This window comes from Adiantum capillus-veneris, chromosome 17 (genome assembly GCF_014529385.1).
Source record: "Adiantum capillus-veneris isolate H3 chromosome 17, ASM1452938v2, whole genome shotgun sequence".
In the NCBI taxonomy this organism is placed as follows: Eukaryota; Viridiplantae; Streptophyta; class Polypodiopsida; order Polypodiales; family Pteridaceae; genus Adiantum; species Adiantum capillus-veneris.
In genome coordinates, this window is record NC_140947.1 from 141,252,295 (window position 1) to 141,275,039 (window position 22,745).

The 22,745-nt window shown below is 42.7% G+C and overlaps 1 protein-coding gene across 5 annotated transcripts; it reads left to right on the forward strand.

The window, feature by feature from the left end:
* Positions 1–9,679: 9,679 nt before the first annotated feature.
* Positions 9,680–22,289, forward strand: LOC147438203 (putative pectin methylesterase CGR3). 5 transcript variants are annotated; one of them, XM_086487509.1, is made up of 8 exons: positions 9,680–10,019; positions 10,289–10,434; positions 10,520–10,559; positions 10,635–10,703; positions 10,789–11,178; positions 11,359–11,423; positions 11,696–11,853; positions 21,932–22,289. In XM_086487509.1, the coding sequence occupies exons 2-8, from the start codon at positions 10,303–10,305 to the stop codon at positions 21,933–21,935; spliced, it is 858 nt and encodes a 285-aa protein (XP_086343635.1). In that variant the 5' UTR covers positions 9,680–10,019; positions 10,289–10,302; the 3' UTR covers positions 21,936–22,289. The 5 variants fall into 5 exon arrangements, with proteins under 5 accessions (XP_086343635.1, XP_086343636.1, XP_086343639.1 ...); XM_086487508.1 differs by having other exon boundaries at positions 9,684–9,996; XM_086487511.1 differs by having other exon boundaries at positions 9,685–9,996; positions 10,641–10,703.
* The last annotated feature ends 456 nt before the right edge of the window (positions 22,290–22,745 follow it).

The following is a 22,745-nucleotide window of genomic DNA, read 5'->3' on the forward strand; positions in this document are numbered from 1 at the left end:
CGGTCCAAGGAGAAGGGAGTTTACAAAGGTAAAAACAAACTCTCTCCTGAAGAGCTTGAAGCTTTTCGCAAGGACCATAAGTGTTTCAAGTGTGGGGAGCAAGGACATGGCTATCGTTCTTGCCCCAAGAAGAATACTCGCAATGAGACTCCTAGGGCTTCCACCATCGAAGCTCCAAAAGAGGATGCTCATTGCAAAGGATCATCACTCTCCTATGCTTGGGGAAAGGTAAGAGAGCATGATGCCTTCATCTTGTTTGATCCTGGCTCTACTCTCAACTTCATATCAATAGAGTTGGCCACCAAGTTGGGCATTCAAGCTTTTGAGATGGGAGATATAGTAACAGCTGATGCAGCTTTCAAGGGACAACAAGCCTCCGTTACTCCCTTGATTGGGAAGTTGAGGCTTCATGTCCAAAGCTATGTCGACAAAGAAGACTTCTTCATCTCTCCCCTCCAACATCAGGATGTTATCCTAGGGGCACCATGGTTTGATCGCATGGCTACCAACATGAAGTTCCCTGAAAGGAGAATTTACTTCACCTACAGGGGAAAGAACATGTATATAGATGCTAGTGAGCGTGGTCGCACTATTCCACTTGTAAATCCTCTTTCTTTTGATAAATCAATGAAGAGCTCAGTTTCTGCGTACATGATTTATGTCAAAGAATCTCTAAAAGCTAATAATGTTTCATCAAATGAAAATGATAGGAATCAAGAAGAGTTAGACTTGTCTACTTTTCTAAAAGGATTCCAAGATGTGTTCATCGATGATATCCCTATGGACCTACCTCCAAAACGAGGGGATGATGACCATCGTATTGAGCTCCTTCCAGGAAGCTCACCGCCTAACAAACCTCCTTATCGAGTCTCACAAGCTCAACAAGAGGAGATCATGAGGCAAGTACAAGAGTTGGTAGACAAAGGGATGGTGAGGCCTAGTTCCTCTCCCTTTTGTTCTCCAGTCCTTTTAGTGCAAAAGAAAGATGGTACATATCGTATGTGTGTGGACTATCGAGCACTAAACCATATCACTATCAAAAACAGATTTCCCGTACCTCGGGTAGAAGATCTGTTTGATAAGCTACAAGGCTCTACCTACTTCAGTAGGATTGAACTTAAGAGTGGCTATCATCAAATAAGGATAGTGGATGAGGATATCTTAAAGACCGCGTTTCGCACAACATTTGGTCTTTATGAATATCTAGTCATGCCTTTTGGCTTGACTAATGCACCGGCTACGTTCAATCGTTTGATGGAGAAAATTTTTAGACCATATCGAAAATTCACTGGAGTGTTCTTCGATGATATCATCATCTACTCCAAGTCTTTGGAGGAACATAAGCAACATCTCCAAGTGATTTTTCAAGCCTTGAGGGAGAACAAACTTTTTCTCAACCAAAAGAAAAGTGAATTCTTCCTTCAAGAGATTCAATATCTAGGCCATATTATCTCTCACGATGGTATTCGTATGGATCCATCAAAGTTAGAGGTAATAAAATCATGGCCTAACCCAAGGAATCTACATGAGCTAAGAAGCTTTATTGGTATGTGTGCATACTATAGACGCTTCATAGCAAAATTCTCTCAAGTAGCAGGACCACTACACGACTTAACCAAGAAGAACGTTAAGTTTGTATGGTCTGCTAAGGAGCAAAATGCTTTTGAAAAACTCAAAGAGAAGCTTACTTCCCAACCAGTCCTCGTGCTTCCGGATCTCTCAAAGCCATTTGAGGTCCAATGTGATGCTTGTGGTGATTGCCTTGGAGCAGTTTTGCTTCAAGAAGGGCATGCCATAGCATATGAGAGCCGAAGGCTCAATGGTGATGAACGAGTCTTGGGCATTTATGAGAAAGAGCTTTTAGCTGTTCTACATGCCCTAGACACATGGAAGCACTACCTATTGGGGACTCCATTTATCCTACGAACCGACCACCAAAGTCTCAAGTATTTCATGACGCAAACCAAGCTTTCCGACAAACAAATGAGGTGGGCAAATTTTCTTTCGCAATTTAATTTCCATATTGCTCACATAGCTGGTAAGCACAATCGAGTTGCCGATGCACTTTCACGACGACCAAAAGTTAATGCGGTGTCTATAGCTACTCACAATGATCTATCCTCTATGATAGATGAGTATGCTACTGACCCTGACTTTAGAGACATAATGTCAGCCCTTGCTTTGGGGAAGAAAGAGGAACCATTCACCTTGCAGGATGGTTATCTTCTCCACGGCAATAGGCTATGTGTTACCCATTCCCTTCGTGAGAAGGTTATGTATGAATCCCATGCTCCTCCATATGCAGGGCATAGAGGTATTCAACCTACTCTCCGAGGAGTAGAGACGTATTTCTATTGGCCTACCATGAAAGTGGACATACAAGAGTATGTTTCAAAATGTGTAGTATGCCAAAAGACCAAGTATGATAGAGGGAAGCAACCTGGATTACTCCAGCCATTGCCTATTCCAAATTCACCATGGGAGAGTATATCCATGGATTTCATCTTTGGATTACCCAAGTCTATCCATGGGAATACAGGAATATGGACAATAGTCGACAGGTTTAGCAAGCAAGCACATTTTATTCCTGTCAAAAAGACTATTAAGGCACATCAAATGGCAACTCTCTTCATATCTCAGATTTTCAAACACCATGGATTACCCACATCCATCGTGTCAGATAGAGATCCTAGAATGACCAGTAATTTCTGGAAAGGTCTCTTTGAAAATCTAGGAACAAGATTGAATTTCTCTTCGGCCTATCACCCACAAACGGATGGCCAAAGTGAGATAGCCAATCTTACGATACTCGATCTACTCAAGACTTATGTTACCGAAGTAGATCAACGCTCACAATGGGAAAAGTATTTACCGCTAGTAGAGTATGCCTACAATAATACTGTACATACTTCTACGGGCAAAGCACCTTTCGAGATCATAGAAGGAAGACCTAAAAGTCCCTTGCTACTGAAAGTACATGGGAAGATCTTCGCCGCCGATGAGTATAGCCGTGACCTACAAGAATCTTTTCAAAAGATTAGGGAGGCTATAGCCATCTCTCAACAAAGGCAAAAAGCTGCTGCTGATAAACACAGAAGAGCCTTAATGTTCAAAGAAAATGATTGGGTCTTACTCAAGTTTCCTAAGGCTCGATTAAGGCAAACGACGGGCAAAAATCCTACGGGCCATCAAAAGTATTATGCTAAACTAGCAAAAAGATACTATGGTCCTTTCCAAATCTTGAAGCCTATCAATGAGACGGCTTATCAACTCAAGTTGCCCAACCATTGGCTTATACACAATGCCTTTCATGTAAGCTTACTTAAGCCCTACAAAGGAGAGCCACCAATTGAACCAATTATTGAAGACCCTCCCGAAGTTGAAGACCAAGAAGAGGTGCTACAACCTGAAGCTATCCTTCGGCATGAAGACAAGGTACTACGACATGGTAAGATTATCCGACGGTATCTTATTAAGTTCAAAAATTATCCTTTTGAAGATGCTAAATGGATGCAAGGAGTACAACTTAAGGATAGTATGAACCTTGTCAATGCTTACAATGCTACATTAGAGTAAGCAAATGTACAAATTTCTTTTAAATAACTCATGTTTTTGTCTTATATGACTAGTCCTCTTTTTAATTGTGCACAAATTTAACTAGTATGCATGCTTAGAATCATGTTTGTGATGACGACGTCTCTCAAACACCAAGTAGAATTTGTCACTCTACTTTGGGAGAATGAAATGGACTAAAGAGCAGACATGCTTGCGGCAGCTATGTCTCCCAAGCACCAAATGGATTAGTCATCCATCTTGGAAAGATGTCGTAGGGTAAAAAGGGATCCTTTACCCACTAAGTACGATTGACTAATGACTAAGACTTTATCTCTTCTACCTCATAGTCGAGGACGGCTATGATTTCAAGAGAGAGGTAATGTCATAAAATCTAATATCTAACTAACCCAAATGATTTTCTCATATTAAATTGATCACTTAATGTGGGAGAATAAACGGGAACAAGTGTTGAGATATAGGTATGTGCTTTTAGATCTATCTCAACACGGGGCCAATGTAAAGGGACCCAAAAGGGAGATGGTCTATCAAAGAGCAAGGCTAACCAATGGAGCATAAGACCTTAGGGTTAGCTTCATTGAAGACCTCCAATAAATGTGTGTAAAAGTCCTCTCTCTCAAAGGGGAAAGGGGGACACTTGTCCCAAGGCTACCCATGTTGCTTGTAATGGCTCCTGCTTGTGATTGGCTAGGCCTGGAGGGGTCCAATGAGCTTCAGGCATGAGCTACAAGGGGGGGTCGACCCAAGCAAGCTAGGGGGGTGCCTAGGGGGTATACTCACCCACACACACTCACAATCACTCTCATTGTGTGCTATGCAAAGTGCAAGAGCTCCCTCTCCAAGCAAGTAGAGGTTGAGAGCCTACACCAACACTCTTGGCTATGGAGTGCAAATCCAACCAAGAGCCATGCTTCAATGCTTAAGCTTTCCATCTCCTTCTTCTTCATTACTATGCTATTATGTATGCTAGCAACAAGAGTATGATAAGTGAGGAACTAATTCTTTCTCTTACGAAATGTTTCTTCTTCCTCTTCCCTACCCTCATTCCCTGCTAGCTCTCTCCACCTTCGAAGGTGTTTGAGGTCTTGGGACTGAGGCTTGGGATAGTTAAAGCTTTCTTCAAGTTTATGTTATGTTTGTGGTGCATGAAGCCTTCCATCTTCATGGCATCACCTAGGTCACAAGGAACACAAAGACTGTATTGTAACAAGTCTCTCTTTATGGGAGAAATCATAATACAAATGCCTATTGGAGGGGGGACCGGCTCCACATAAATCCGGTCCTCAATTGTTGTCATGTTCTCTAAACTCTCTCTCTTGCAAAAGTATTGTCTATGCCAAGTTAACTAATTGCTATGATTATGTTGCTATCTTCAATTATGTCTACCCGCTATGCTCACAAAATCATTTCTTGAAAGTACTCTCATTAAATTCCGCTATTCTCAAATTGAATAGGCAAATTCCATTACATGATACTTGCAGAGCGTGCACGAGCATGCAATCTTTTCCTCCATGTTAGTTGATGACGTTGCCATCTACAATGATTATGAATGTTATTTTAATATATATACTCCTCACAATGTAAACTACCTCGTATTCTCTAGTCTTGCCCAATCTCCGTACACCTCGGTCCAGAGGTGTACGGAGATCAGGACCACCGGGTCAAAATCTCGTCTTTATTGGTCAAATCCTATATGGATAGACACATACGTGCACTCCCAGGTGTACATGGCAATGTATATAGCGGGCAAAACCCCTTTGCCTCTTTTAGTTCCATAGTTTCTTCTAGAGGAAGAGAGAGAGAGATAGAGAGAGTTTCTGTCCTTTTCACACATGCAATTGGTCAGCCAACCTAACTCTTTCTCTATCTACTATCTCTCTCTCTCTCTCTCTATCTCTGTAGTTAATTCTCTCTCTCTCTATATATATCACTCTCTCTCTCTCTCTCTATATATATATCACTATATATCACTCTCTCTCTCTCTCTCTCTCTCTTTGTTTACGTACCCTATCTCTCATTCTTTCTCTCTCGATCTCGCTCTCGCTATCTCCCTTTATCTCTCTCTCAATCTCGCTCTCTCTATCTCTCTATTTTCCTATTTCCCTATCTCTCTCTCTGTCTCGCTCTCCACTTCTCTCTCTCTCTCTCTCTCTCTCTCTCTCTCTCTCTCTCTATATATATATATATATATATATATATATATCTATTCCCTATCTTTTTCTCTCTCCCTATTTTCCTATCTCTCTCTCTGTCTCGCTCTCCACTTCCCTATCTCTCTCTCTCTCTCTCTGCTGCGCAGGTTTTGGCCAAGATCTGAGCGCGCGCATTGAGGGCAAAAATAGCCCCTGTGCGCGGGTTCCGCTTTCCCCCCCCCCCCAATTTTTTAGTGTCGATATGCACGTCGATATACGCGTGGAAAATTTTACCTTTCTACAGGTATTTCCACCTCCATATCGATGCAGTTATCGACGGAGTGTAAGAACGTCGATATGGACGTGGAAAGGTACGGGCATCGATAACTTTGGGTTATGTTGTAGTGTCAAACCATGTGAGGAAGTGAAATGAAAGGTGAAATTAAAATATCCATTTAATACTTTAAAACCAAAATAACATTTAAGCTAAGTCTCAATCATCAATGAAAACATTGAAAGTATGCCTAACCCAACACTTCTCTGAGGCTTCTTTTAGAAAGCGAAAAAAACAAGTGATTTTGATAACTTTGGGTTATGTTGTAGTGTCAAACCATGTGAGGAAGTGAAATGAAAGGTGAAATTAAAATATCCATTTAATACTTTAAAACCAAAATAACATTTAAGCTAAGTCTCAATCATCAATGAAAACATTTAAAGTATGCCTAACCCAACACTTCTCTAAGGCTTCTTTTAGAAAGCGAAAAAAACAAGTGATAAAATCACGAGGCTTGCCAAGGTGAGCAAAGAGTTCAATAGGTCCCCATAAGAACTCACGAACATGCAAAAGCATTTTTGTAATCCACAAACCAAGAGTATATACCACACATTGTTGTTCAAGACTAATTGGTTCTCCCCTCGTACATACAATGGAGTTTGCAATGGCCGGAAGCAATATGTGATGGTAGTAAACCCACAAATGATAGCTTCCTACATATCTCTAGATATAAACCCCTTACAATGATGGATTCCTACAACATGATGTAATACAATTGGCCATCCTTGTATCATGGCTCTCAACAAGTACTAAAGCACAACCTTGTTGTAAGTATTACATCACTTGCTACCTAGACACCCTTTTAATAGAAAGCTTTAAAGGTTTTCCATCTTCGAGCATGCCACACTATTCCATCAACTGCTAGCATGTTATGTCTAAGTAGGTGCCCAAATCGTTCTTTTTTAAGTTCCATAGGGCACAATCACAACACACCCAACTATACAATTAACAAACTTCCACCCATTGTGAAGCAATGGACACCACACAGTGAAAGATGCAAGGGATCATATGAGAGAGAGAGAGAGAGAGAGAGAGAGAGAGAGAGAGAGAATGCAAATCAACACAAATAATACAACCAAAAACTTTCAAAACATTTCCTATTGATATCTCTTAGAAAATTTTGGATGGTGCACACTATTTAGTAGGGCAAGAAAGCCAAAACCATATTTTAAATGCTAATGCACCAATGTGATATCAACTCCAAATAACCCCTACTAATGATGAAAAGCCTATCTTATGAGATGACGTTAGAGAATGGCAACCTCAATTCAACGAAGGGATTGACCCATCACTAGCGCCTTGCAATGTTGATAGCGTTAGCTAGAAAATTGATCATTGTTAATATATATATTACATTCCAACAAAGCAGTACCATATTCAAATGGTGAAGAACACAATCCTCAACTAGGAACCTAGGTGAAAATCCCTCATCATGAATAATGCACAAAAAATGGTTGAGGAAGGTAGGTCGTGCCAATTTTTCAACCATTAGTTTTAATGAGACTCTTGCAAGATTCACTTTTGAGTTTTAAAGAAAAAGTCCAGGGGGACGGATTAGTTGCCAGCGAAGAAGAAGGACATATATTTATCTGACGGTGGTGTTGTTACATGTGTGCAACATTAGGGTCAGTCTCTCTCTCTCTCTCTCTCTCTCTCTCTCTCTCTCTCTCCTCTCAAAAAGTACAACATGGTAGGATCACGGTGATACAAACATTGGGGGGGGGGATATGTGTGCAAGAGAGAGAAAGACAGCCTGCTGCCTTGCACTCTCGTGCAGGCCATGGGTGCAATCTCTCTCGGCATGTCCCTTTTTGATCGTGAATGCCATGGCGAGGGTAGTATAGGCAAGGAGTAAAGCGTAGAGACGGTGATCAAGAGGGCAGCTCATTTTGCAAAGAGTGAGTATGAGAGACAACTTAATAGAATCTAGAAACCTTAGTGTAGGAGCGGTAGGGAGTAACGGTGCATGACAATGGAGATGGTATCCTTGTGGGAGGTGCAAATCAAAGGCCGACTCAGGTGCAAGAGAAGGGGGATTGGGGGTGTGGGATTTTGCTCGCTAATATCCGTGTGTGTGTGTGTGTGTGTGCAAGAAACGTGGTTATTGTGAGGCAATGTGTGTCTCTTCCTTCTTAGCATCGTTGATCGATTGGTGATGCACCATGAGAAGTACTTAAGGAGACCAAGTATGTGTGTTGTTGGCAAATAGGAGATACCCAGAGGGAGTTAGCCAGCAGAGAGAGAAAATGAATGAGGTTTGTGCATACAGAGAGATTGAGAGGATAGGGGTTACCTGTTCGTTTGCTTTCGATGGGTAGCTATGAACCCAACGTCGTGACTCCTCGTGAGTGCAAGAAGGAACCCTAAGCCCTCAACGCAAGGCCTTTAGTGTTGGTTCTGCTTAGCGTATTTGAGGAGCTGCAAACCACTTGATGGGTTGTTGAGATGGCGAGACACCATGTTTGAGCACGGACATGCAGCAAGAGAGATGGAACCCATAGCCATGGGGCACGAAGGAAGCTAAGTAGCTGTGATGGCAGGCCCAGGTGTAAAGTTCATGCAGGGCGGAGGAGTTATTTTCCTTTAGATTTGCTAGATTTGGTGGGAATCTTCAGGGCTGATGATGTAATGAGGAGAAATCTCAACGGGTTTAGGGCTTGGAAGGTCTGCAAAATCTTGGAAGGGACGACCAATCTGTAGAAACTCATGATGATGCAGTAGATAGGGTTATGGCTTCAAACGTGAGGAAGTTGAAGTGAGGAGAAAGCTCAATGAGATAGTGTTAGGGCTTGGAAGGTGAGCAAGCTTCATGGCAACATCTACTCTCTCTCTCAACCGTTCTTTTGAATCACCTCCCCTTTCCATCTCCTCCCTTTCTGGTTCATTTTCTGACTACTCGCTCTCTTTCCCACGTGATTCCCTTCTTTCTATCTTCCTTTCTATACGTGCTTTTCCTGCTAAGTTCTCAGCTCGGTTCTTCACAACACCATAGCCAAGGTCTTCTTGACCCATCACCTCCCCATAACAAGTCTCGGTCATGCTGAGCCTCAAGCCACATGCCCTCAGACAGCCTCTTGCTGTACTCTTCAACAACCTCCATCAAGCTTCTTCTTGTTGCCCCTCGTTTCCTTGCTCAACACTGCCCGTGTGCAGAACTGCCATTGTACAAGTTTGCATCCCCCCACCCCCTCAAGACATCGCAACCTATAGCATGGCATGAATCCCTCCCACCTCCTCAAGACAACGCAACCCCAAACAGATATAGCATGGCATGATGCAAGGGCGAGAGAGAGAGAGAGAGAGAGAGAGAGAGAGAGAGAGAGATCCCTAAAAAATCTACAACTCAAATATATTATTTTGATGCCATTTATTACTTTTAGAATCATAAGTTTGATAACCCCTTTGAAGTCGGGACTCTTGGGACTTGAGAAATCAAAAAGTGCTCTTCTAAATCAAATAAAAAATTATGTATTTTTTTAAAAATATAATTATAACAAAATGTTTTTTAAAACATTTAAAAATAAAATGTTATATTTTTTTAAAATATATTTTTTTATTTTTCATTAGCAAAAAGGGAAACCATCACTAAGGCCTCCCCCTTTGGGGCAGGCCAAAAACGACTAGGTAACGGGATGGGGAGTGAACCTTGGGCCTTACACTGTCCGCGGCAGTCCGCCCTTTTATTCAATTTTTCACATCTTACTAAGTAGTACTCTCGATCTTTAAAAGCCTTTGCCGACAGTGAAGGGACTTCTCATTCCCAGATCTCGGACTTCGGAGCTTGCATGGTGTCTCGAGCTTCAAAGCGTGGCTGCCGCTGTTCTTGAGCTTCTCCAGAGGTCGGCTCCTCCTTCAAGGATCAAAAGTACCCGTGAACTTACAAAAATGAGCATAGGCTAGATCGGCATTTCGTTGTCTGAACGCGCGTTTTCCCAACCGTCACAGTAGCTCTTTACGGTGCGTTCGACTTTCCACACAAGGTGCATTGAATCAGGAACTATTCGTTTATTCTATGGATAACATCGTGCATGACGTTTTGTTTGCCTTCTCTTAGTTTTTTCTTCAGGTCTTAGTTCTTGCTTTGATATAAGGCTGCTGAAGGATCTAGGTTGTTGTTGATCTATGTTATTGTTGTTTCCAATTGAATTGATGTCATTAATTTTTCATTAAGTTGTGCGCACTGTTTCATCCAGTTGATGGTGTTTATTTCAATAGAAGCTGTTTGTACTGAACATGTTCTTGAATGCAGGAAACTATCACAAGATGCCGCGCCGTCCAGCAAATGTGACGCCCAGACGGCTTGCAGAGTCTGGCATAGCAGATTCATTTAGCTCTGTGGCTGCTCCTTTGAAGTCAAGGACATCACCTTTGGTCTCTGTATGTCTAGTGGTACTGGTGAGTTACTATGTGACCACAATTTGAAGCAAAGTCTAAGCTTCGATGTCAAGATTCCAGTACTTTACTCTTGTGGGCTATGCAGGGCATCATCATACTACTGGCCTATTCATTTTCTAACTCCAGTGAGTGTGTGTTTGACTTAGTTGATTGGTGGCTAGCAATTCAGTTTCACTCACGCTCGTAGTGTTTTTCCAAAGATGCAGGTAAATTTGCAAGGGAGGGATCAACACTTGAAGGCTTCTCAATAAGCTTTGAGGATGAAAAAGGTTTATCTTGAAGAATGATCACAGCTTTGCGAATGTGTAATTTTGTTTGTTAGTTATCAGGCTAACTTGTTTTTTTCTTTGCCAGAGGAGTTTGCTTCTCGGCCAGAGTGTAGAACAGCTGTGTGCCAAGTGCTCCCTTATCTAAAGAGAATATATGGAGAAACTATGAGTCATGTGCTTCATATCGGGCCTTCTGCTTGTGGTGTGGTTCTGAAGCTTTTAAAGGAAGAAAAGCTTGAAGCATGGGGCATCTTGCCCTTTGATCCCAGACCTCCAGTTCACAGTGTTTGTGAAAATTTGATTCGAAAGGGCTTAATTCGGGTCGCTGAAGTGTCACAGCCTCTTTGCTACAGATCACGCTCTTTCTCTCTTGTTTTAGCAAATGATATCGTGGACTCAATGACTTCAAAGCAGCTCAATGTCACTTTGAGAGAATTGGCGCGTGTCTCTTCAGAAAGTGTTGTACTTCTCATCAGTGAGCCTCTCTGCCCCCCTCCCCCCCCCCCCTGCCCGCTTCTCCCGCCCCACAAAAAAAACCCCTCTTCTTACTTTGTAAAGCTGGGGCGTAGTTAGTCTCAAGGCTAAGTTGCTTTAAACTCAAGCTGTTTGGGTGTTGATAAGCTTGGCATTTAGTGCTTCTGATTGTTGTGGTTAGATACACAAGCCATTCAGAGGGTGCAGGATTCTTCTGGAGAGGGTGTCAACAAGCCTTCAAAAGTGGTAAATTGTTTTTCTCGTGCTGCATAAGATTCCTGTAAAGAGAAAGGAATGTGTTCTCATGGTGTTGGTGAAAAGTTCTTGTGCTTGTTAGTAAGTGGGTGCTAAGGTGACTAATGTACTGAAAATCAGCAGTATAATTTGGTTGGTTAGTTTGTTATACTATGTGAGAAAAAGGCAGCAAAAAATGCCAATTCATGTTGTCGCTCGCGACATTGTTTGCCTTTTCTTGTAAGTGCTAAAGGCCTAGTTTAAAATCGCTCATCTTTGTGCAGCTGAAACCACGTAACAGGCTGTGGTGGCAACACCGTTTCCAGATGTTGGGATTGAAGGAAAGTGAGGAGGCTACGAAACGATTTGATGCTATTTTTGGACAGAGATCACTGAAATCAAAGTACCATATCTTTCATCTCATTTCATCGGAAGTTATAGGGTAAGCTTTTTAGAATACAGGGCAGCACCGGACTTGCCTTTCTTTTTCCTCTTATTTTGTTTCTTAGACGACTCCGTTTTCTCGAAAAATATTATGAATGTAGTGTGCATCTTGAGTGTCACATGGCTTTTTGGAAAGAAACCTGGCCTTCTTTCAGAGCACTTTTGACTCTTTTTTGTCTTGGACTGAGAATACTGCCCATTTAAACAGAGACTTGCCTTAATTTCAATTACTGCTCATTTTTAGTAGTTGCTGGTCTGGCCAACAATGAGATTGATATCTTGATTGATTGGGCATTTAAATTTGATAAGTTTCATTCCTCATAGCCGACACAAAGTAAGTTTTCATTTAATTTTATGGCTGAATAAATCGGTAGCTTAAGTCTTTTTGATTGCAACATTCTTGGACGTGCTAGATCCTAAGGCTGCAACCTCATTTAGTCTTGACTTAAGTAATTCAAAAACCTCCAGTGGGAGTGAGGAGTTTGTGGAGAATCATTAGGGGGGGGGAGTCTTCGGGAAGTGCAAGAGAATGGGTATTAGAGGATGATGTCTTCCAAAATGTTTGGTATGCTCTCTGCTACAACATAGTCTAATAGGGGATATGGGTCCCTAAATAGGTCTAACATGGCAAAGTCGACGATGCGGAAGGGGGGGGGGAGGGAGAGAGAGCTGAACTAATCAATTTGGCAATGAAGTAGATCAAGATGCAATGGGGGTTGGGTGCTTCTTGCATACTAGCTTGGAGGCCTTAAGTACCCCTCTAGAGAAGCCCTACCTAGACTCTTGTCAAATTAGTACAATAAATACCTAAAGACAAATTAAATACTAGGAACACATTGGGCTATTGACTTGAGATGCTATAACTTCAACACCCTCTTTGCAGCTCATTGTAGGAAGACAAAGTCGATGAAGAAGCTACCATAGACACCTAAGCAGAGGTACCTTCTGTCACAAAGTGATGATGTGGCAAGGTCTAAATCCTAGCAAAAAAGGCAAAAGAAGTTTTACCAACTTGTAGGTTCTTGTCGAGGGGCCCAAAGGGGTTAGGACTAAAAACCTAACCGGGCCAACTTATGGAACCCGACTGAGGGGCCTAAAGCCTTTTAAAACTAAAAACAGGAGGCCCAAGTTGTATAATAGTTGATGACATGGTAGGTTGTACGGATCGTTGCAAAACGCGTTGATAACGTGGTAGGTTGTACGGATCGTTGCAAAACGCACTTCGATTTGCGCTAAGAGCATGTGACGTGACAGAGTGTATAGGCAACCCATGGGACGCTAGCTTTTGAGGCTCCAGATGCTTTTAGACTAATGCTTTTCATGTAACAGCTTTTGAGCCAAGCCTAGGGCCTTTAAAAGGGTGCAAGGGCCTCCTCTCCCGAAGATTAGCTTGGGAGCACTGTGGAGAGAGGACCCTCGGACCTTGTACTTGTGCAAGCATAATAATAAAAAAATACCGAGAAGGGGTGCTAGTCCTTGGGGCCAGTATCTCTAGGCGTGGAACTCCGTCGTGCCGTGTCGTTTCTTTCTCTCAGTTTTGTTCAGTTCTTCAGTTTCTCTTACGTGTGTTGCATTAGGTCTTTGGCTTGGAGTGTCCAAGTCTATTATAGTGGTATCAGAGCTCAGACGATTCTTGTTCTACGGAGGATTCGATACCTTTATTTGCAACACACATGGATTTAGTCTACGAATCCCATTAGGAGGAAACTGTTGCATTTGACCACTCGGTAACAAAAGAAAACAACAGGCATTCCAACGGACGTCGAACTTCTTTTGACGATTCGGGAGAAGAATATGGTCTGTCTCCACCCACAGCTTATGAAAGAATGGAGATGCAATGTCAATAACAGGTCAACAATTGTGCTTGACAGTTGCTACAGTACTCCAAAGATTCCAGTACGCGAAATGTTTGGTGAAGCATCCACTTGATGAGGTGCACTCGTGATGGCTCGTCGCCATCCGTTCACTTCCCAAGTCGGCTTTAAAGAAGAAATCTACATCAGCGGCACCAAGACAAAGGGTGTCCTCAGAAGATGAATTTGATGAAGCTGGAGAGCGACGAGTCAGTAGACTCATGAAGACCAAGAGGCAGTCGTGGAAGAAGAGTAGAGCAACAGACTATCCCAACTTCTTGGGTTGCGAATCCACTTTGAGGCCGCCGGAATGTGTTTGATTTGAGGATGATCCCAGTTCGTTCTCGTCCTCTTCTGATAGTTCGAAGAGCTCTTCTTCCCTCGACTCTAGTGACGAGTACACAAAGAACAGGTTGCAGAGAAAGACTCAGAAAAATAACAAGGGCTCCTTAAAATCCTTGGCCTTCTTGCCCTTATCCTCAAGGTAGTCATACTGGTAAGATCGGTGTAGATACTTTCTCTTCGTTGCATACATCGGCTCATCGAAATCCAAACTATCAAAGGACGAGGAGTCCTCATCCGAGCTGTCAAAGTGCTTCCAAGATTTTTTGCGGGATTTGCTCTTCTTTGCCTTCTTCATGGTGGGCACTGGGCAGGCTTTAAAGTTTGATATGTTTTCAGGTTTTAAGGATACCCATAGAGCCCTCACTTTTACTTAGCAATTTGACATTGCTTTTTTGGGAAGGCGTTACTCAGAGCACTCCAATGTACGAAGAGTAGCGCCTTATCTCAAAGAGAATGCCCAAACAAGGTGGTCTACCCTACTGTTACGCAGGGAAGCACCGACGAAGTGGTTGCAGTTCAAGCGAGTTCTCACTCAAGAATATGAACAAGATGTAATCATTGCTTGGAATCATATGAGGATGACCAAGGAAGATACACTGGATGTCTACTGTTAGAGATTTTGGGATATACTTTTCTACCTCTCTCTTCCTTTAAGAAAATCACCTTCAAGCAACAAGTTGAGCGGTTCTGTTGCGGACTCCTCAAAGAGATACGGAGTTATTGTCTGCAAAAGAAGTCCGAGTCCATGGAGTGGCTCATGAGACATGCCAAATAGGGGTTTGCAATGCATGTAGACACTCTTACTTATCCTACTGACAGACTTGTGGCAGTCAGGACCAGACAAGATCCGACTAACGATAACAAGAAGAAGGGAAAGCAACAGAAAAAGAAACGTTCAGGCCCTAGATTGTTAGCAAAGCAGCACTCCAAGTATTACAAAGAGGGCAAATGTTATAGATGCGGGGAATGAGGGCATGTGCTTGCCAAGGCCGCAACAAAGCATCCAATGAGCAGGCAGAGGACAAGCCGAAGAGTTCCAAAGTGGCGGAAGAGCGAGCAAAGAAAGGCAATACAAAAGCAGGACTGGTACCAGATTTTGTGGGGATCGACTCGGAACAACAGGTACAAGATGCGAGAAATCTCGTTTAAATCAAAAGGCAAGTAGCCTACATGTGCGGAAACTTGAGGGCTACCTATGGGTGCGATTGGCACACAAAACGGAGCCCAAAAACAGCTTGCTGTATTTTTTTTGCAGGTTTAGGGTTTTGAAATTTTTGATGCCTAAAGGTCTGAGGAGCTTCGGGAAAGTTAGGGGATTGTCAAACAAGTGTTTTGGAGCGTTTTAGAGCTAAAAACAAAGAATTCAGCGTGCTGTATTTTCTCGCCAGGTTTGTAAAAGTGCTCTAATGCGCGTTGAAAGTCACCTTTTGCATGGGCGCATTTATGCTTTCGAAATTTGGCTAGAGTAGGCAATTTTCCGCCTAATAGAAGTGGGACAGCCCGTGGAAGTTTATAGGTTGTTTCCAAGCTTAATTGAATTAAAGAAATACTGAAAGGGGCGCCAACCTTTGGGGCCAACGGGGTGTCTCTGTCTACTTGGGAGCGATCTAGCTACCAAGTCGTGGATTGTTTAAAGTGGTGAATTTTAATTCGTCAAATTACTGTCATAAAGTACAATAAAGTTAAACAACGTATAGAGCCAAAGTTTACTGCCCTTTAGTGAGGCTACATGCCGGTTTCATGGTTCCGTTGTTGGGACGACAACATTTTTTACCCAAGAAGTGAACCTTGGTTAGTTTTCGACGAAGACACAAAGTACAGGAACTTGGAATTCCATTATGGCCGACAGGATGAATGACACCAAAGAAGAGGGTTCCTCTTCACAAGACAAACAGACTGTTTCTCTAATGTTGTTGGCAAGAGTTCATGGCCACCACTGTCTGTACCTATTATTGATGTGAATGCCCCACAAGTTCAAGGGGTAATGACTAGACGAGGATGCATTTAGGACATAGTTGGTAGCTATTGTGAATGTGTTTAGGTTTATGGAGGAAGCTCCACAAATGTCACAGCAGGCAAGGGAACTTTCTCACCCAGGAGAGCTCGTTGAGGCTCAAGCTCAGGTCCCAAATGTGTCCCAGCAGGGCAGGGAGCATTCGCATGTTGCGGAGTCAGTTGAGGCTCCAAGGCAAATTTTTTATGTCCACGAAAAGGTGGCTAGGACGCCAATTCCATAGGCTATACCAGTTCAGCCAGCCACCTTTCAGAGCTCAAATGTTGGTGTAAATGGACAGGGAACTACCTTCTAGGCTATGCATCAAGTATTTCCACCACCTACTGTACATCCTAGGTTTTTCGGGGGTGGATCTGTGTTTCAAAGCATGGCTGGTTATGCGCTTGGAAACAACAGTACATGCTAGGAATAGTCTTTGGGGGTATGCAAGGCATGATACCAAACCCCATGTATGGTAATATCAGCTTACAGCTAGGGTTTCGGTGCGCACAGGGCCAATTTGGGATGCCACAGGGCAATTTTGGTATGGCTGGTTTTTCCAACTAGCAAGCACATATGGCATCAAGCAGCCAGAATGCTAATGGCCAAGGAGCACAGATGGTCCCAAGCACTGTACCCATGTTGTATACGCTTCCCTATGACAATTTGACAGGGCTTGACAAGCCAAAACCATGCAAAGAAGGTGGTGCAATTGTCAAGTTTCTTACTTTCAGTGGTTTTGAAGACAAGATGAAGGCTCTTATCTTCCTCCAACAATTTGATATTGCTTATGTAGGGGGGGATTTTACAGAGGCTTCGAAGGTCCGCAAAGCTGTCACTTTCTTGAAAGGAAATGCGTGTTCATGTTGGACGACATTATCGATGCACCGACAGGCACCCGCCACATGGGTCTACTTCAAATAGATGTTTGCAACTGCATGGTTGTCAAATGAGTTTGAAGTTGATGTCATGACAGATTGGCACCAACTCGTGCAGTTACTTGCAAAAGCTTAGAGGAGTACAATCGGAAGTTTTGTAAAGTGTTGTTTTCAGTAACTTCCTACAGATTTGTGCCATTGACAGAGCAGATAGAGAAGTATTCTTGTGGGCTGCCTAAAGGGCTCTGGAACTATTGTACAAAGAACATAATGGAAGTTGCCAACATTGGTCATGCCTTGTTCAAGGGAGAAGATAGTGGATTCCAGGGCAATGTGAAAGGGGGACCAATCAAAGAAAAATTCAGCAAAGAAGCCCTTTTGCAAAAGCGACTCCTAAAGCTTCCGAGGGGTCAAGAAAAATAGAGAAAGCCAAGGTCTTGGCCGAGACGTCCAAGGATAGGTTAAGAAACAGAAGAAGCCCAATGCTTGTGATTGTTGCAAATGCTGCAAGATTCAAAGATCTTGTTGCCACTGTGGCTTCATGGGCTTCTACATAAATGAATTAAGTAGTCGGGGTCAAAGCGAGTTTCGAATAACCAAGAGGGAATCGACCAATCTCGAAACTTGGTGGCATTAGCTACTCTTGAGGGATCATAAAGGGAGAGCTTGGTGTTGGGATTTGTAAGAGTAGAGACTTTACATTTTGTCATGGCGAGGGTCTTCGTCAACTCTTGGATATACCACTGCACTCGGAGACTTTACATTTTGTCATGGCGAGGGTCTTCGTCAACTCTTTGATATACCATTGCACTCAAAGACATTGCCCTCCTTTGATTTTCAAATCTTCAATCCAAGAAATAGAATAAGATCTTCCATCTCAAACTTGGTCTAATGTTTATGCTCTGCATGGCTACTTGTCATAATGAGATTGTCCACATGGAGGATAACAAGAATCACCTAACCATCTTTTTTGAAAAGATATAAATATGGGTTTGTAAAAGAACGATGAAAAAGATGTAGAAAGAAAGCATCAATTGATGGGACCAAGGTCAAGTAGCCTACTTCAATCCATAAGGAGCCCTTTGAAGGTTGTAAACCTTGTCCGTCGATCTTGGTACTCTAAAATGGGGAGGTTACTCCACATGCACCTCCTCTAAATCATCATTGAGTTTTTTTGACATCCGATACGAGTCATCTATAATGCTTGAAATGTTTGCATAGTGCTTGTTTGTGCAGTCGGTGCAAAGGTCTCGTCATAATCACTACTCGATTGTTGAGAAAACCTTAAGCTACCAATCGAGCTTCGCACTTATGTCAAAAGACGGGCACCACATGCCAATAGAAAAGAACATATTAAATAGACTTCTAGCACTTCAATAACAATTGAACTGAAAGAGAGATGACACGCGACCCGGAGTGGTGGTATTCCACCCCAGAGAGTATTGGCCCCAAACCTTGGTGCCCCTTTCAATATTTCTTTATATTATTTGAACTCTGTACAATGTCGGTACTCGCGCTCTGCACCTTCCTGAAGCGTGCTCGTGAATGAGCCCTAGTCTCATATTTAAAGGCCCTTGGCCATTAAAAGCAGTTTACATGAAAAGCCTTCAAACTCAAAAGCATCTGGTCCAAAAGCAGATGCCCAAAAGCTGCCAGCACAAATTACAGAAATCCGTACAGTGCCACGTCAGCACCAATCAGCGCAAATCACGGAAATCCGTATAGTCTGCTATGTCAGCAATCAGCGTGAAACGCGGGATTCTGTACAAGCTGCCACGTCAGTAGTCAGTGTGAAATCAGGGCCGTTTGTATCGGTCTGCCACGTCAGCAACTGGCTGCGTATCTTTGTGTGTGTGTGTGTGTGTGTGTGTTATGGTCTTGCTTCATCTTCTACTGCTTCTGCCTCTTCACTTAGGGTTTATTCCCCTCAGTTGGGATCTGCACAATGGCTCCGTTCTTCAGTGGCTTGACACATCAGCAGTTTTGACAACTTATCCTCCGAACCATCTACTAGTACTTGATCTTGTAGACCCACTTGACACCGATGATGTGCTTCTTTGGTCTCAGAACCAACTTCCAAGGAACATTCTTCTTGATAGAATCAATCTCAGCTTGCATGGTCTTCTTACACACTTTGTTTGTAGAAGTGTCCTCTCGATTGAAAGGGGTTCTCTATCCTTGACTACCGAGGACATCAATTTAACCACGTGATATAAGGCTATCCCTACAAAGAACATCTCCCAAACAACACAAGGTGTAGGAAACAATGGGTACTCACAACAATAGAAAGAGTCATAATGACATCATACTCTTCCAGCAATAAGTGAGTCCCAATAACATGTAGACTCGATAATAGAAGCGACTTGAACATTATTAGTTCATGTCTCAACCTTATGTCGCCTTCAAGATTGTCTTGGAGTACCTTGAGTAAGCCAATATGGAGAAAGATCTTTAACATGGGATTCTCGTAGAACATTTAAAAGCCACATGGGTAATTTAACTGGTTTGCCCCATTTTGGGAGCATCACTCATCGTCCTCATGAGCATTGTGATTTGAATCATATCGGTTGCATTTATCATCAATCCGCACATCAGCTCGCACATCAGCTTGGGGAGGTGAATAGGAACTGATGAAGAGTGTTCATCATCTATAGGATATGACTCATCATTAAGATCTTCAAGCAAAGGAAAATTCAAGATAACATGGAGGACCTAGGAGCTCAAGCAACCTTCAAAGGAACATGCTCGTTGAAGATGACATCACGGCTAACTGTGATCTCTTCTCGCTTTGGATCATAGAAATGGTAGCCCTTGGAAACAGAGTTGTAGCCAACAACGATCATTCTCTTGGACTTGGAATCAAACTTTTTCCTTTGCTTCTTTCAAACATTGACAAACATCACTTCCTAAAATCCGAAAATCAGAGACATTAGGCTTTTAACTGAAGTATCTTTCAAATGGAGTCTGAGAGGAAGCGAAGCTCCCCCATCTAGAAAAAGCAGGGCGATCCCTTCTTCTTTGTCTAACTGGTAAAACAGCCATTGTCCCTTTTCTCTCCCTATTCATGGAGATTGATCAGCTTCTTTGCCTATCTTTATTTGCAAAAAGTAGGGCGCTCGGTTTAACCCTCCCCATTTTTGCGAGGAAAAGTTGCCTAAGGTAGGCCTATTTTGGAAGGTTGCCCTGCACCTATAAAAGCAACTCGTGTGTGAGTTGTAACATAGTTTTTGCCGGCGCCCAATTGACGAGAGAGAGACTGCCGAGTACTGCCTTGGTGGATTGACTATTTGACACGAGAAGATTGCATATTGTATGCGAAGGTTTCTTTCTGTACCGGAAGCAATAGGTGAAGTTTTGCTTGTTAGATTCATAGACTTTGCTATCGTGTTTATATTCTTGCATGTATACTTAATTCTCTTTGAGACTAGAGCAAGAAAAGGTCTCGATTGGTGTTCGAGGGATTCTCAAATCGGGGTACGAGACGACTTGAAGAGCATGCTGGGTTTGCTTCGAGATCAAACCAAGTGGACTACAAATGAGAGATTCGTCTTTGAGTTTCCACATAGGGAAGGAAATTTACGGGACCATCGAGTTGAACTAGATCAGAGTCTTGGAATAGTGTCCCTACCAGTTCACGTACTTGTAAAGAGTCTCCCCATCGATTAAGTATCATGACCAACCCATCTTCTAGTCCCCAATATTGTGTCAATCTTCTTATTCTGTTTATCTCCCTTTTCACTCAGTTTGGTTCATTTCTTCAATGAAAAAGTGAATCGGATGATGATCAAGTGTGACACCGCGAGCAAACGTCCTCTCGGGACTAGGCAGCCACTGGATTTCAAATCTACCATGACAAATCTCCTGTGTAACGTCCTTAGTGTGTCAATTGCTCATTGATTGAATGGGCCTTGGGTGCAACACTTGCAAACAAGGCAATGTAGATTGCAAGGCAGAAACGCTCTCTCTTTATGCACGCGCGCGTGTGTGTGTGTGTGTGTGTGTGTATATATATATATATATATATATATATATATATATATATATATAGATATGTATATATATAGATATGCATAGAGAGAGAGAGAGAGAGAGAGAGAGAGAGAGAGAGAGAGAGATAAACCCCAAACGTTGGCTATAATCTGCAATCACTGCAATCACAACATGATTGAAAGTACAAAGGGGGGGTGGGTACTTATCTAGGAAGTCCCAAATTTGCTCTACCTACTTTTCAACAAACCGCACCTAGTAAATAAGTGAGTGTTTCATAAATACACCATTTCTTATTCTGTTTATCTCTTAAGCCCGACCAAGACCAAATTCTCTTAAGCCCCTCGGGACCTCGCTTTGCCTTGCCAACCGCCACGGTCCTCTTGCGCTTAGGATTATTGCGAAGGCTTTTTGTCCTTTGGGACATGAGGGAGGTAGGAAAATAGGCCTAAAGGGGTGCCCATAAAAGAGGGACATGGGGGGACCAGAAATGGTCCGCGGACGCCACAAACTGGCCTAGCCAAGACCCTATGCAGCCTACCTGTCAATGCAAGGGTGGCCATCCTGGGTGCATGTCATGAGGACGTGGCAATTGCTAACCTTAGTTGTTGGTTTCTTTCCAATGATTTTCGTTTTATTTTTGAGACCCTCCTTTTGAAATTGCATCGTATGGCCAATGTGAACCGGTAGTTTCACCCGCAGAGAGGAAGTGGGTCGGCATTGGAATTCGTATAGTAAGAGGATGTCTAGGCTCAGTGTAAGATCATTTGGTGAGGGGGTATGGCATGAGTTCTCATGGGTAAGCAAGCCAGGGCTCACAGTCCGTCATAGCTAAGTGTCCAGCAGTTCGTCTGTTTTGTGTAGGCCCAAGTGGAGCAAGGGGTTTGACCTGCGCTTTTATGATTTCTGCAATGTCTCTTGGTGTTTACATGTCACTGAAGTTTGTCATTTAGTGGGCCAGTCTCATGGCAGATAGGAATTTTGCATTTGATAATCAATAATTCTCGTTTTTCTTTCCAGGTAAATCTTGATGATGCCTGTAAATGAAGGCTGATTTCCACATTCAATGAACAAGAAGTGTCTACGCAGGGCCTTTGATCGGCTATGAGAGAATTGTATCATTTGTTGCGAAAAAGTCTAGCCTGTTTCTATTTCTTATATTTTAATTCTTTAGAACATCTATGAAATAAGTCGTTCCTTCGTGTACAAAGGGAAGAGTGCTTGATGGAGTTCATTCTTGCCATCTTACCTTGTGGGCTCATTTTGGAGTATAGAATTGATAAAGACACGGATGCAACATTTTTTTTGGAGCTCTATGGTCTGGTCTCCAGTAGTGGGCTTTTAGCACTCTAGAAACAACAATTGGAGCTGTTGTGTTTGTCTCATTGCTTGAATTTGCCAGTGGTACTACTTTTTATTATGGGTAACATGCACATTGACTGAAGACATCTTTCGAAAAGGTTTGTAATCAACAGGCAGGTACATTGGGCATTGATCTACGCCTGCTGGGAGAACAGAGATAACCAATCTTCAAATTGCAGTAGGGCTTTTTGCATGAAGGGGACAGGAGTAAGTAGACTTCCTGCAAGAAGTAGAGGTCAAGCCACACGTCGCTCTTTGAGGGTTGTCAGGGTTGTCCGTCTTTGTGCATAATTGTCACTTTTCTGTGCGATTGAACCTTCACCTGGGAATGTTTCTGTTATTAAATCTGTCTCTGCATACTCTCAGTCCCAGAATGGCCCCAGCATAGCAAGAAGTGAGCAATGACTCATTTCCAGATATGCAACTGCTTCTTTTACTGGATATCCTATGTTCTTTAACACATTCTTAGGCT